General features: G+C 39.9%; 7 protein-coding genes and 2 pseudogenes across 10 annotated transcripts; 5 read left to right on the top strand and 4 right to left on the bottom strand.

Moving 5' to 3' along the window:
• Nucleotides 1-985: 985 nt before the first annotated feature.
• On the bottom strand, nucleotides 986-1,430 carry LOC119070777 (annotated as a pseudogene).
• A 146-nt stretch (nucleotides 1,431-1,576) lies between these two features.
• LOC119070774 lies at nucleotides 1,577-2,068 on the top strand (annotated as a pseudogene).
• A 519-nt stretch (nucleotides 2,069-2,587) lies between these two features.
• Nucleotides 2,588-3,025, bottom strand: LOC119070779 (histone H4). Its single transcript, XM_037175258.1, has one exon. It carries the CDS (start codon nucleotides 2,952-2,954, stop codon nucleotides 2,643-2,645), a length of 312 nt encoding a protein of 103 aa, XP_037031153.1. The 5' UTR covers nucleotides 2,955-3,025; the 3' UTR covers nucleotides 2,588-2,642.
• Nucleotides 3,026-3,273: 248 nt separating this feature from the next.
• On the top strand, nucleotides 3,274-3,788 carry LOC119070772 (histone H3). The gene has a single exon (XM_037175255.1). It carries the CDS (start codon nucleotides 3,317-3,319, stop codon nucleotides 3,725-3,727), a length of 411 nt encoding a protein of 136 aa, XP_037031150.1. The 5' UTR covers nucleotides 3,274-3,316; the 3' UTR covers nucleotides 3,728-3,788.
• Nucleotides 3,789-4,299: 511 nt separating this feature from the next.
• Nucleotides 4,300-5,100, bottom strand: LOC119070770 (histone H1-like). The gene has a single exon (XM_037175253.1). The coding sequence runs from the start codon at nucleotides 5,045-5,047 to the stop codon at nucleotides 4,376-4,378; it is 672 nt and encodes a 223-aa protein (XP_037031148.1). The 5' UTR covers nucleotides 5,048-5,100; the 3' UTR covers nucleotides 4,300-4,375.
• A 1,357-nt stretch (nucleotides 5,101-6,457) lies between these two features.
• LOC119070769 (histone H2B-like) lies at nucleotides 6,458-6,935 on the bottom strand. The gene has a single exon (XM_037175252.1). It carries the CDS (start codon nucleotides 6,893-6,895, stop codon nucleotides 6,524-6,526), a length of 372 nt encoding a protein of 123 aa, XP_037031147.1. The 5' UTR covers nucleotides 6,896-6,935; the 3' UTR covers nucleotides 6,458-6,523.
• A 113-nt stretch (nucleotides 6,936-7,048) lies between these two features.
• On the top strand, nucleotides 7,049-7,535 carry LOC119070768 (histone H2A). Its single transcript, XM_037175251.1, has one exon. It carries the CDS (start codon nucleotides 7,104-7,106, stop codon nucleotides 7,476-7,478), a length of 375 nt encoding a protein of 124 aa, XP_037031146.1. The 5' UTR covers nucleotides 7,049-7,103; the 3' UTR covers nucleotides 7,479-7,535.
• Nucleotides 7,536-8,043: 508 nt separating this feature from the next.
• Nucleotides 8,044-8,859, top strand: LOC119070767 (protein CutA homolog). 2 transcript variants are annotated; one of them, XM_037175249.1, is made up of 2 exons: nucleotides 8,044-8,156; nucleotides 8,401-8,859. In XM_037175249.1, exon 2 carries the CDS (start codon nucleotides 8,417-8,419, stop codon nucleotides 8,774-8,776), a length of 360 nt encoding a protein of 119 aa, XP_037031144.1. In that variant the 5' UTR covers nucleotides 8,044-8,156; nucleotides 8,401-8,416; the 3' UTR covers nucleotides 8,777-8,859. The 2 variants fall into 2 exon arrangements, with proteins under 2 accessions (XP_037031144.1, XP_037031143.1); XM_037175248.1 differs by having other exon boundaries at nucleotides 8,081-8,156; nucleotides 8,259-8,859.
• Nucleotides 8,860-9,483: 624 nt separating this feature from the next.
• LOC119070765 lies at nucleotides 9,484-11,757 on the top strand. 3 transcript variants are annotated; one of them, XM_037175247.1, is made up of 3 exons: nucleotides 9,484-10,095; nucleotides 10,160-10,228; nucleotides 10,298-11,757. In XM_037175247.1, exons 1-3 carry the CDS (start codon nucleotides 9,998-10,000, stop codon nucleotides 11,613-11,615), a joined length of 1,485 nt encoding a protein of 494 aa, XP_037031142.1. In that variant the 5' UTR covers nucleotides 9,484-9,997; the 3' UTR covers nucleotides 11,616-11,757. The 3 variants fall into 3 exon arrangements, with proteins under 3 accessions (XP_037031142.1, XP_037031140.1, XP_037031141.1); XM_037175245.1 differs by having other exon boundaries at nucleotides 9,485-9,651; nucleotides 9,924-10,095; nucleotides 10,160-11,757; XM_037175246.1 differs by having other exon boundaries at nucleotides 9,531-9,588; nucleotides 9,924-10,095; nucleotides 10,160-11,757.
• The last annotated feature ends 1,794 nt before the right edge of the window (nucleotides 11,758-13,551 follow it).

Genomic DNA, 13,551 nt, shown 5'->3' with positions numbered 1-13,551 from the left:
TTTAGGCAGCCCTGGAGTTACATGCATCGAATGCAGTAACAAAATCCGCATGCAATTGGCTGTGTGTAGAAAAATTTAATGGTTTTAAGGGGCACTACATTCTCTAGATTTTATGGCGCTGACCCAACACTCTTTCCAATTTCTAATTAATTATTTTCATTTGGACCCTCTGCGGCCGTTCGGACATTTCTCTAATCCTCGTCCATGGTCATTTCAACTTTTTCACCATTTTCGATCCATAGAAAATATTCATTCCGACATACAAAGCACAAGCACACCAGACATTCACGAGCCACCACTTACAAGAAGTTTTGTTCGATTTTTATGACGGTTAACGCCTTCGTCTAGAACTGTGTGTCTAGGAAATGTTTTCACCCTGATTGAGTAATCAGTAAAATGACCACAAACAATAATGGTGCGCCATGAAATTCGAACGGAAAGTGATGCAGCCAAAGCCACATATAGCTTCACACAACATACATTGAATGTGAGTTACAGTGCTTTTGAATTTCTCATGCACACACATTGTTCACTAACCCTGTTGACGGATGCCCATATATCAATGATCGTAATTCCAGGTTAGTTTTGACTGTCCTATATATTTCAAGATCTGTTCAGAACGAGAGAGACTGAAAATAAATTCAAAATAAACATGCATCGCAGCTCTAACGGAGACTGTGATCTTATCTAAAATTTATTTCTATAAACGGGGATTGTGTGGATGAGCGACATTGCATTCGAACTTTGTCTGTGTCCCATCACTACGGAATAAAGAAACTGTCTGATCAATAGCCTAAACTCAACGACCATCATAATAATCATAATAATATCAAAATCAGCTCCATTACAGTTAGATAAAAAGGTGGAGAAACAAAGTATTGCGACTGGTGTTGTTCTATTTCTATTCGGTTTTCTGTGTGTGTATTATTATTGAATTCGAATTGATTTCAAATGTTTTTCGTAAATGAAATGGTGGCTCTGAAAAGAGCCGTTTGTTTTGATGTCGGAGATTTCAATGTGAAACCATTTTTTTTTTAAATCAATTTACTTGGAGCTGGTATATTTGGTGACGGCTTTTGTGCCTTCACTGACAGCGTGCTTGGCCAATTCACCAGGCAACAACAGACGAACAGCGGTTTGAATTTCCCGACTGGTGATGGTCGATCGTTTGTTTGTAGTGAGCCAAAACGAGATGCTTCGGCAGCAATGCGTTCGAAAATATCATTAACGAAACTGTTCATGATACTCATGGCTTTGCTCGAAATACCAGTGTCTGGGTGCACTTGCTTCAACACTTTGTAGATGTAGATGGCATAAGATTCCTTACGCTTGCGTTTCTTCTTCTTGTCGCCTTTCGAAATGTTCTTTTGTGCCTTGCCGGCTTCTTCGCAGCTTTTCCGCTTGTCTTTGGTGGCATGTTTACTCAACGATATACTCAGTGAAACTGTCAATACTGCCGCATTCGTGCGTCGCTTTTATATTCACTTTTGTTCAACGAGATGGCTCCGCCCATTCATCCATATGGTTGAATAAACGTGCATATAAAGACAGTAGACGAGTACATTCAGTATCATTCAGTCGCTTCAGTTTCGTGCTGTAAACAAGTAAATTAAAAAAAATCTAAAAAATGTCTGGCCGTGGTAAAGGTGGAAAAGTTAAGGGAAAGGCAAAGTCTCGTTCGAACCGTGCCGGATTACAGTTTCCAGTCGGTCGTATTCATCGATTATTACGCAAAAGGCAACTATGTCCGAACGTGTCGGTGCTGGTGCTCCAGTTTATTTGGCAGCTGTGATGGAATATTTGGCTGCTGAAGTATTGGAATTGGCTGGTAACGCAGCTCGTGACAACAAAAAGACCAGAATCATTCCACGTCATTTACAGTTGGCCATCCGCAACGACGAAGAATTGAACAAGTTGTTGTCGGGCGTAACCATTGCCCAAGGTGGTGTTCTGCCCAACATTCAGGCAGTTTTGTTGCCGAAAAAGACCGAAAAGAAGGCTTAAATGCCCTGTGTACTGGAAACATCGAGTATACCTACAAAACGCCCTTTTAAGGGCGACCAAAAAATTGACGAAAAACAATTGAATCATTCGATAGAATAATACGAAAACAAAACAGTTTGCAGTGTTCCTTTTCCTCAGCTATAATTTTTAAGTTGCTGACAACGACCGCATAACGCGAAAAGGGAGGGTATACTATAATGAGGACATTCAAGTTAATATGTGGCGCAAATCGCATGGCCTAGAAAATTTCAGATTTGTTATTGTCACCTTATTAAGTCAGACGCGCTGTTCTGTGTACAAATTTTGAATGGGTCTCTTCAATCGTTGTTTGTTTGTGTTTCGATGTTAATACGAGCTACGAGCATTTCTCTTACACACTAATTTCCCTACTTTTAGTTCCATTATTAGAGCCCAATCGAAAGCAAAACATTCGCGAGTCATTCGAAATTCTATTTCTTGCTACAACATTATGTTCCCCACAATCTTATCCATCTAATCTGTCAGCAGTGCATTTACTACACGAAACAATTTTGTATTATTATGTTTGGAAGTGAGTATCGAATCGTTTTTATTTATGATTTTGGCGGCCCTGAAAAGGGCCATTTTAAGAGCGTCATTTGGGATCTTTTAACGCAGAATTAACCTCCGAAACCGTACAATGTACGTCCCTGTCGTTTCAAGGCATAAACGACATCCATGGCTGTTACAGTCTTGCGTTTAGCATGTTCCGTGTATGTGACTGCATCTCGGATAACATTTTCCAAGAAAACTTTCAGAACACCACGGGTTTCTTCGTAGATCAAACCAGAAATACGTTTGACACCACCACGACGAGCCAATCGACGAATGGCTGGTTTCGTAATACCTTGGATGTTATCACGCAAAACTTTGCGATGACGCTTGGCGCCTCCTTTTCCCAAACCTTTACCACCTTTACCGCGTCCAGTCATTTTTCTATTTTATTTTTTATTCGAACTGTTCAACACAACGACCAAATCGATACTGAATGTTTTGCAAGCGGTACGCACTCTTTTATATACACTTCTCCCCTCCACTTGCATTTTCCGTTTTTCGGCTAAAATGTGCAATTTCCACCCAAATTTCGATTTTTCTCGATTTTCTATTTGCTGTCGACCAAATTAAGGAAAATCAAAAAGAAAATTTTCCGATTCATGTCGACAAAGTTGGGAAAATGCAAACATTCTGTGCCATACAACGAGTCTACGAAATGATATAAATAGAGGGGAATGTGTTGCGCTCCCTTCATTCTGTTTCTGATCGTTGACAAGTAAACAACAATTTAATAAAAAAAATGGCTCGTACAAAGCAAACTGCACGTAAATCGACCGGTGGCAAAGCACCACGTAAACAATTGGCCACCAAGGCTGCACGTAAAAGTGCACCAGCAACTGGTGGAGTTAAGAAGCCACATCGTTATCGTCCTGGTACCGTTGCATTGCGAGAAATTCGTCGCTACCAAAAGAGCACCGAATTGTTGATTCGTAAATTGCCTTTCCAACGGCTCGTTCGTGAAATCGCTCAAGATTTCAAGACCGATTTACGTTTCCAAAGTTCGGCTGTTATGGCTCTACAGGAGGCCAGCGAAGCTTATTTGGTCGGTCTGTTCGAAGACACCAATTTGTGCGCAATCCATGCCAAGCGAGTTACCATCATGCCAAAGGATATCCAATTGGCCAGACGTATTCGTGGTGAACGTGCTTAAGATGTAAAGTCACGACGACATCATCCTACAATCAAAATCGGTCCTTTTCAGGACCAACAAATTCGTAACGAAAAACGATACGTTCATTTCCAGTATAACAATAATACAAAAACCATTCAAACTTCTTTATGTGCAGATATTTCAAATTTCATTCTATGACCGTAGGGAGTAAAATCTTTGTGTTCGAAAATCAGGAAATTAGCCGATGTGATGCTCGATAGACATGCAGTGATTATAGTCCTAAATTAATTGCATGACGAGGCTACGTAATAAATAATAGGTCTTTGTGTTCGAAAATCAGCCCAACATTTTAATTATGTGATGTTCGTCGATAGGCAGGCAGAGTGATTAGTCCTAAATTAATTGCATGACGAGCTTACGTCATAGTGAGTTAGTTGTACGAGAACCTTCTGATTCTCAACATTTTCAATTTCGTTAACGAACGAGTCAACAAAAAATTGTTATTTTATGACAGATTCTGTGCGGCGGTAGTTATATGTATATAGTTTCGAGGTAAATTGTGTATTATTAATCGAAACGGATTGCACGTTTTCGTTAGAAATTTGGTAGCCCTAATAAGGGCTGTGTTTCAATGCAATTGGATCATTGCAATTTATAATTGGCGAAAATTCCCGTGAATTTAGGAATTTACTTCTTTTTTGGTGCAGCTGCCTTCTTTGGTGCTGCTTTCTTGGCTGGAGCTGCCTTCTTGGGTTTTGGTGTTTTTGGCTTTTTAGCGGCAGCTTTCGGTTTCGTTGACTTTTCTTTTGGGGCTTTTGGTGCCTTCACGGAGCCAGCCTTCTTTGCTGCTTTAGCTGGTGCTGCAGCTTTCTTCTTCTTTTCAGCACTTTTGGCTGCAGGCTTCTTCTTAGCTGGAGATGCAGCTTTCTTGGCTTTCGGTTTCTTTTCACCGGTTGCTGCTTTAGCTTTCTTGGGCTTGGCAGCGGCTTTCTTCGGTGCCGATTCGGACTTTGCTTTTGCAACAGTAGCAGAAAGTTTGAATGAACCAGATGCACCCTTGCCTTTGGTTTGAATCAATTTGCCACCGGTAACGGCACTCTTCAGGTATTTCTTGATGAATGGCGATAGTTTCTCGGCATCGATCTTGTAATTGGCTGTGATGTACTTCTTGATTGCCTGCAACGATGAACCACCACGTTCCTTCAGGCTTTTGATAGCAGCATTAACCATATCGGCTGTTGGCGGATGAGTTGGCTTCACTCGTGGTTTTTTCGATGCAGCAGAAGCAGCTTTGCTCTTCTTTGCAGCCGGAGATGAGGTGGCTGGGGGAGCAGCTTCGGTCACAGCAGTATCGGCCATTTTAATAAATGTTTTGTTTGATTTCGATTTGAAAGCGTAAAATTTGTACACGATTTGCGTATAATTCATTCGAAAAATGCACTGCCAATGTGGTACTGACAAAACATTAGTCCCTCACGGAAACAACATCATGTCCGTATAACACGATACAAAACTTTGTACAAAGTAGTCCAACCGTACACGATTGCAGGAATTGTTAATTATTTTAGGGAAAGCCGAAAGCCTTTCGGGATTTTGTGATGGATTTGAAAAGTCGACATTCTAATCTTAATCGTGAAGCCATCCGATCGTCGAAAGCTAGTCAATGTCGCATGGAAATCGAGTGCGTTATTGCAGACGTGCAATCGGAACTTCGAATGTTAATTTTTTAAAGAAGTCAAATTAATGACCTATCGAGACCCAGCGATTGCCCACAGTGGTTTTAGGCAGCCCTGGAGTTACATGCATCGAATGCAGTAACAAAATCCGCATGCAATTGGCTGTGTGTGGAAAAATTTAATGGTTTTAAGGGGCACTACATTCTCTAGATTTTATGGCGCTGACCCAACACTCTTTCCAATTTCAATTTAATTAATTATTTTCATTTGGACCCTCTGCGGCCGTTCGGACATTTCTCTAATCCTCGTCCATGGTCATTTCAACTTTTTCACCATTTTCGATCCATAGAAAATATTCATTCCGACATACAAAGCACAAGCACACCAGACATTCACGAGCCACCACTTACAAGAAGTTTTGTTCGATTTTTATGACGGTTAACGCCTTCGTCTAGAACTGTGTGTCTAGGAAATGTTTTCACCCTGATTGAGTAATCAGTAAAATGACCACAAACAATAATGGTGCGCCATGAAATTCGAACGGAAAGTGATGCAGCCAAAGCCACATATAGCTTCCACACAACATACATTGAATGTGAGTTACAGTGCTTTTGAATTTCTCATGCACACACCATTGTTCACTAACCCTGTTGACGGATGCCCAATATATCAATGATCGTAATTCCAGGTTAGTTTTGACTGTCCTATATATATTTCAAGATCTGTTCAGAACGAGAGAGACTGAAAATAAATTCAAAAATAAACATGCATCGCAGCTCTAACGGAGACTGTGATCTTATCTAAAATTTATTTCTATAAACGGGGGATTGTGTGGATGAGCGACATTGCATTCGAACTTTGTCTGTGTCCCATCACTACGGAATAAAGAAACTGTCTGATCAATAGCCTAAACTCAACGACCATCATAATAATCATAATAATATCAAAATGAATGGCTCCATTACAGTTAGATAAAAAGGTGGAGAAACAAAGTATTGCGACTGGTGTTGTTCTGTTTCTATTCGGTTTTGTGTGTGTGTATTATTATTGAATTCGAATTGATTTCAAATGTTTTTCGTAAATGAAATGGTGGCTCTGAAAAGAGCCGTTTGTTTTGATGTCGGAGATTTCAATGTGAAACCATTTTTTAAAAATCAATTTACTTGGAGCTGGTATATTTGGTGACGGCTTTTGTGCCTTCACTGACAGCGTGCTTGGCCAATTCACCAGGCAACAACAGACGAACAGCGGTTTGAATTTCCCGACTGGTGATGGTCGATCGTTTGTTGTAGTGAGCCAAACGAGATGCTTCGGCAGCAATGCGTTCGAAAATATCATTAACGAAACTGTTCATGATACTCATGGCTTTGCTCGAAATACCAGTGTCTGGATGCACTTGCTTCAACACTTTGTAGATGTAGATGGCATAAGATTCCTTACGCTTGCGTTTCTTCTTCTTGTCGCCTTTCGAAATGTTCTTTTGTGCCTTGCCGGCCTTCTTTGCAGCTTTTCCGCTTGTCTTTGGTGGCATGTTTACTCAACGATATACTCAGTGAAACTGTCAATACTGCCGCATTCGTACGTCGCTTTTATATTCACTTTTGTTCAACGAGATGGCTCCGCCCATTCATCCATATGGTTGAATAAACGTGCATATAAAGACAGTAGACGCGTACATTCAGTATCATTCAGTCGTTCAGTTTCGTGCTGTAAACAAGTAAATTAAAAAAAATCTAAAAATGTCTGGCCGTGGTAAAGGTGGAAAAGTTAAGGGAAAGGCAAAGTCTCGTTCGAACCGTGCCGGATTACAGTTTCCAGTCGGTCGTATTCATCGATTATTACGCAAAGGCAACTATGCCGAACGTGTCGGTGCTGGTGCTCCAGTTTATTTGGCAGCTGTGATGGAATATTTGGCTGCTGAAGTATTGGAATTGGCTGGTAACGCAGCTCGTGACAACAAAAAGACCAGAATCATTCCACGTCATTTACAGTTGGCCATCCGCAACGACGAAGAATTGAACAAGTTGTTGTCGGGCGTAACCATTGCCCAAGGTGGTGTTCTGCCCAACATTCAGGCAGTTTTGTTGCCGAAAAAGACCGAAAAGAAGGCTTAAATGCCCTGTGTACTAGAAACATCGAGTATACCTACAAAACGCCCTTTTAAGGGCGACCAAAAAATTGACGAAAAACAATTGAATCATTCGATAGAATAATACGAAAACAAAACATTCGTCATCGCTTGCATGTTGTAGCTATAATTTTAAAGTTATACATATGTAGAGTGGATAGAGACTGAAGATGAGACATGTCGCCCAACTTATTTTAGTCTGCCTTGCTACTCATAAGAAACTTACAAACTGGCTTCAGCCCAAGAATTCTTGTAGGGCAAACCTTGAACATAATTGACATTGCAACGTGTACAATAGAGAAACTTAATTTCGAAACACACCTTAATCGTGTGCTTTCATCTACATAAAAATCACATACCAAACGATCTAATCAGCATTTTCCTGAATCATTTATCTCCGTTATTCAAATCTCGACTACAGTTGCCACCATTATTTTACTCGAACTTTGTGTGTTGTTTCACTATAACTAGCATTTATTCAATTTACGCGCCTTGTGCATTTTCACCATTTCTCTGGCATTGATAATGAATGAATCCAACCTAAGGAAACTAAAATGTCGATTTTTTTAATGTTTTGACATTATAACTCAGAGGAGGTTTTTATAGGGAATGTTTTTGGATTGTCCGGTTTCCTGTTTGGATTTGTATTGGAATCGGTTGAGGGGTAGAGTGAAATTACTTTTTTTTAATTATTTTCCGCTGTTAAATGGACATTACCGTGCCAGTGTTACAGCAATTCTCATTTCGTAAAATATTCATGTGTTAGTTGGTCGGTCGTTTCTCTTCGCGTACACAAATAGATTTTCCTTCACCGCTTCCCATTCAATCTAATGGTCTAATGAAATGCGCATTACAATAAACCGACTAACGCAACTAACTGGAATTTATTTTGCTCACATGCTGTACAGATATTCAACACGAATCATGAGCACTGCATCGACAACCAACACTTATCAACCGGGAACACATTCAGCCGCTTTCGTCACCGCTCCTGACGAGACTATAGCCAAAACTCTTGCCCGTGGATTAGTTACAAATAAACTGGCGGCTTGTGTCAATATCGTGCCAAAAATTGTGTCAATATACGAATGGGAAGGCAGCGTAAACGAGGATTCGGAAGTGTTGCTGATGATCAAAACATCAACGGCGAAAATTGATGAAATCAGCAAATTTATTCGAGAAAATCATCCGTACAAAGTGGCTGAAGTAATATCGTTTCCTATTGAGAATGGCAATCCGCCGTATTTGGAATGGATCGGCAGTGTACTCGCTAAAAATAACTGAAATGTCCGTACCGTGGCCGGCACACGAAAATGTCTTGAGAATAGAGGTCTTGAGAATATACAAAGCTTGTTATACGAACTGAAGTTTTGGGTTTCTCTACAGAAGGATTTGTACGACCTTGAGTTTGGAGATGAGGATTAGAAGTGATAAGGTAAGGGGTTCCACTTTCGAAAAAAAATCCACGACGATACACAGCTAGTGGGAAATTCGTATGAAAATTTCGTCAGTCACATGAAACGGAAAAGGTCGTTTTGTATGTTGTTAGATGCTCTTTCGGAGCAAATATGGTCTTATTGGGTTTAAAGCTCATCCTCACTGACTTATGAAAATGGAGCAAAAAACTCGCTTATTCGGGTAACAGCTAACAGTGTCTGTGCAATGCACAGTGTGCATCCACATTCCACAATGCAATAAAAACAACAACAAAAGAATTGCTTACCCTGATCATTACTGGTCTCAACTTTCCACTGTAATGCCACTAAACATACCTCTGGGTAGTGCAACAATGAAGGTACATTCGAAATGTAAATTTGAGACTAAGTCCCTCTACACGAAGAATTCCATGCTCACGAAAGATTTCATCGTGACATTATCCATGCATGTTTGGTGTTACAATGGTTCATTATATACAAACAGCTGCCTTGACCGCATTCATTCATCAAAACACCAAAATTTATAGTACAACCAAAGGCGATTCGACTTGTCACTGATTTTAGTTGTTGTGATGGATAGGTTGTTAACAGTTGTGTAGCTATATTGTAGGACGGTAAATAAATACGCAAAGTGCTTCATGCTTGTAATTAAACTCCGTGGTAAATTCACTTTGTTCTGTGTCCAGTTTCGTCGTCAGGCCAGGTGTTTTTCTGGCGACAAAGGTTGTCGATGAAAAATCATTTACCAAACATTTCGATTCATAGATAAACCGACAGTGATAAGCACCTTTACTACCATATATGGTTATGCTTAAACGTGACAGTGTCGATACAGTCATCAACATCATAATTACAGAGGGGGTTCTCGGTGTTAAATTGCGTGCGGTCTCGTTGAATCCTTGTCTTATGTTCTGTGCCTTCTAATTGAACTCGAACGAATGCGAAAGTATTTGAAGCAATCGTTACCGATCCCATTTAGTATATTTCATCGACAGGGTGTCACTCAAACGTTCAGCAATCAGTTCGAACGGGCGCTGATTCATAGAAACATTTCTCGGGTGTTGGAATAATGGCATCAATCGAAACCCTCCCGGCGGATGTCCTGTTGCATGTTTTTGGTTACTTGGACGGTAAATCGTTGAAGAACGCGGCTCTGGTTTGTAGATTGTGAGCGATCAAATTGTGACATTGAAATCATTCGAATTTTGATTGAAATTTCCGATCCCTACAGTTGGAATGACGTCATATCTGGATCGTCTATAATTACAAAGAATTTTGCGTTGAACTTAAGCGACGCCACCAAATGGATTACAAAGTTCGATGAAGTTATGAGTCTGAATCGTCGATTCCAGTCAATTAACGTCAGATTGCATTCGACTGATTCGAGCGATCAACGGTATGTTAATGAAACGTGGACCGACAACGCTATTGAGTTACTACTACAGATCGCGGGAAGACATGGCAGTTCGGTACGTAGACTGGTGTTGCAGAATGGTGAATTTGAAAATCCCGATGACTTTTGCAGTATCTTCCGTTGCATGCCTTTGTTGAATGAGCTAATAATAGTTCGAGTGAAAGTCAACGTAAGGGACGATTTCGTCAACGAAAACCGATCTATGCTCAGTGAATTGAACAAGTTAACGGTACACACCTGCAACTGGAACATTTTCAAATTATTCATGGCATCGCCCGTTAAGGAACTTCTGATCGCCAATAAATTCACGTTCGTGGACGATCAACAACGCGCGGCGTACATGAACTTCCTGGCAGCAGCCACCGAACTGGAATCCATTGAATTCGATTATGCAGCCTTTGGGAAAACGTTTCGCAACGAAGTGGACGGTAACACTTCACTGAAACTGCAGAGACTGAAATATTTATCGTTTTCACCGGTGTTTGAGGACGACATAAACAGAAATTTCGGATTATTTCTGGAGTCACAGGCTGCGTTGCTAACCGAACTGGATTTGAATTATACTTCGTCGGACATCGTCAAAATCATTTTTACGAAACTGAAACATTTGGCAAAGTTACGACTGAACGCAGTGGTACTTCCTACCGACACGGCTTTCTACGGTTCGTTTCGGTCAATGTTGCATCTAAAACACCTCAACCTCCATGACGATATACCATCTGATGTGTGCGTTAAAGAGATTTTGATGAACTGTGGTAATCTTGAAACACTAAGCGTGATGCACGACCCGGGCCTGTATGTCTCCAATCTCCATACATTCATGGCAGCTAATACTCCGATGTTGAAAAGTTTATCGCTGAATGCTTTACCGGCAGAGATTTCTCCGGAAGCGAAGTTTAATCATCTCAAGTTTCTCCATATTAATGCGTGTCCGAGCTACCACAACTTAATCAAGTTCCTCGATAACAACGACACCGTTGAAACGCTCAGTATGACTTTAAATACCGAAACTGTGCCAGACGATACAATCTTGTTGGCTCTACTGAATCGACCTAATTTAGCGCATTTGATCGTCACAACGGTCTTCAGTGAATTGAACGCAATTTACGGGAAAATCAAACTCGATTACCAGAAATTGAAATCGTTGGAACTGCGAATGGCGGGCACTGATGATTATGTTTTGATTCGATTTCCCAACGACAAATCGAAGTGGCAACCGAAACAACTGAAGATGCTTTTCGAAAATCAAAGAATGAAGCTCGTTTTGGTATAAGTTGTCGCAGACATACGGTATGCTTAAAACTTTATGTATTATGGAAGGGAACACTACCTCATTCTCAGTATTGTGCTTTAGATTAGTAAGTTGTAGTTGTAGAGGAGTACGGCGCGACATTAAAATAAAATCTAACTATCAAAGCGTACTCAAAATTTTATTTTATTTTTTATTGTTCTCTGACCTTAAACAATTCTCTACTTTTAGCAGGGACTATTTTTAAGAACATTTTTTTCAAAATTTTCCCACATTTCCCAGAAGAGTCTTACTTCTTTTATTTATTTTTTTTATTTAGGAAAATGCTGGTAAATGTTATTCCAATTATGGTCCCTGTTTTTGCCATTAAGCCACGACTCTGACTTTGAAAATATCTTACCAGCGTCAATGTCTTGTGAATCTCAAAAATACCGGAGACTAGGGGAAATATAGACAAGAGTATTTATTAAAAACCAAAATTGAGGAATTTTCGGAAATTTTTGGGAATTAACAAGGTAAATATAGTGAGGAGGTAATGCTATTCAGACACGCGGCCTAGCACTTAAGTTCGATGCCAGTGGCATCTCTTTTTAAAATGGTTGACTAAGATTTTCTTGTATTTCACAAAAATATTTTCACTATCTCACAACAGATGGCCCGACTTTCTATTCCATTTTTTTACTTTCAACGAAGGGATGAGATGGCGTTTGTATTGAACTTTCATGCCACCGCACATCTGATTCGATTATGTATGGCATTACCTCCTCACTATATTTACCTTGGGAATTAATTCCCTTAAAATCGGCCCAAGCGTGTATGTGTACCTATTTCCCCAATGCACACTCACTTTTGTTTGTATGAGTGGACAAGCTGATTCAAATCCATATCTAAATTTCAATGACGTGAATCCCTGGTTGAAAATTTGGGAAAATACTATCACGATTGTTCTGTAGCTTTCGGGCCTTAGGTGTGTCCTAATTCAGGACCAATAATAAGGAATACAATAAACTTACTTACAGTCAGAGGCACTGAATTTTCAGCATGAATTTGCTTCAGCTGTTTTTCAGTTGATCCCCACATACAATCAAAACTGTTCATTCGGTTGAAGCTGGGACCTGTTACGCGCAAGTGTAGTAGTGGTAAAACCGTATACGTATTAAGACGTCTAAACAGATTTGATTGTTTGTGTGGATCAGCTGATAAAACAGCTGAAGCAAATTCATGCTGAAGTTTCACTGCCTCTGGACTGTAAATTGCAACCATTTTCAGTAGCACTGGTTTGCCAAATGTATGTCTCAGTTTTAGGTTAGTATCTTTCTTTTGAATTAGGTCTACTTCGCGTCGCCATGTGTAGCGTAGCTAGAGTTAGTGCCAAATGAAAAATTAAATTTTTATTCGAACGTTTGTCACGCGGTTAAATTTACGAATTTTTAAATCCTTACACACGATAGAGCTTTCTATCAAAAAAAAAATATTTTCAAATTTCATTCTTCATTTGACCAATGAACGTCAACACAACATATGGCTGAATGTCAAACTTTGTATGGAGCGGAGGACATAGCGATTTCATATAAACAAACTCACCTCTCATGAGAGGTGTCATGTCCTCCGGTTTGTATGAACAGACCATACCTGGTTGATACTTTCATTGCATTTGACTCCAATTTATCTTTTATCTTTGATGACTTATTTGTTGAACTGCAAGTAAAACCGAAACTAAAAGATGTGCTGAAAACTGCCGAAATTTACCAGAAAACGTTTTTCGGTAAATTTCGGTAGATTATTGGTAAGCTTTGAGTTCGAAACGCTTCAACCTCAGATGCGAACTTCAGATTAAAACCTGATTAATAGAACACAATATGTAATGATTGGAAGTACGAAATCAAAGGCTACCACACCTTCATCAGGAATACCACAGGGATCTATTCTGGGTCCTCTACTGTTTCTGATCTTCATTAAT

The sequence above is a fragment of the Bradysia coprophila genome (assembly GCF_014529535.1).
Source record: "Bradysia coprophila strain Holo2 chromosome IV unlocalized genomic scaffold, BU_Bcop_v1 contig_106, whole genome shotgun sequence".
Lineage (NCBI taxonomy): Eukaryota > Metazoa > Arthropoda > Insecta > Diptera > Sciaridae > Bradysia > Bradysia coprophila.
The sequence above is the reverse complement of the archived record's forward strand: the minus strand, read 5'-3'. Positions and strand labels throughout refer to the sequence as shown.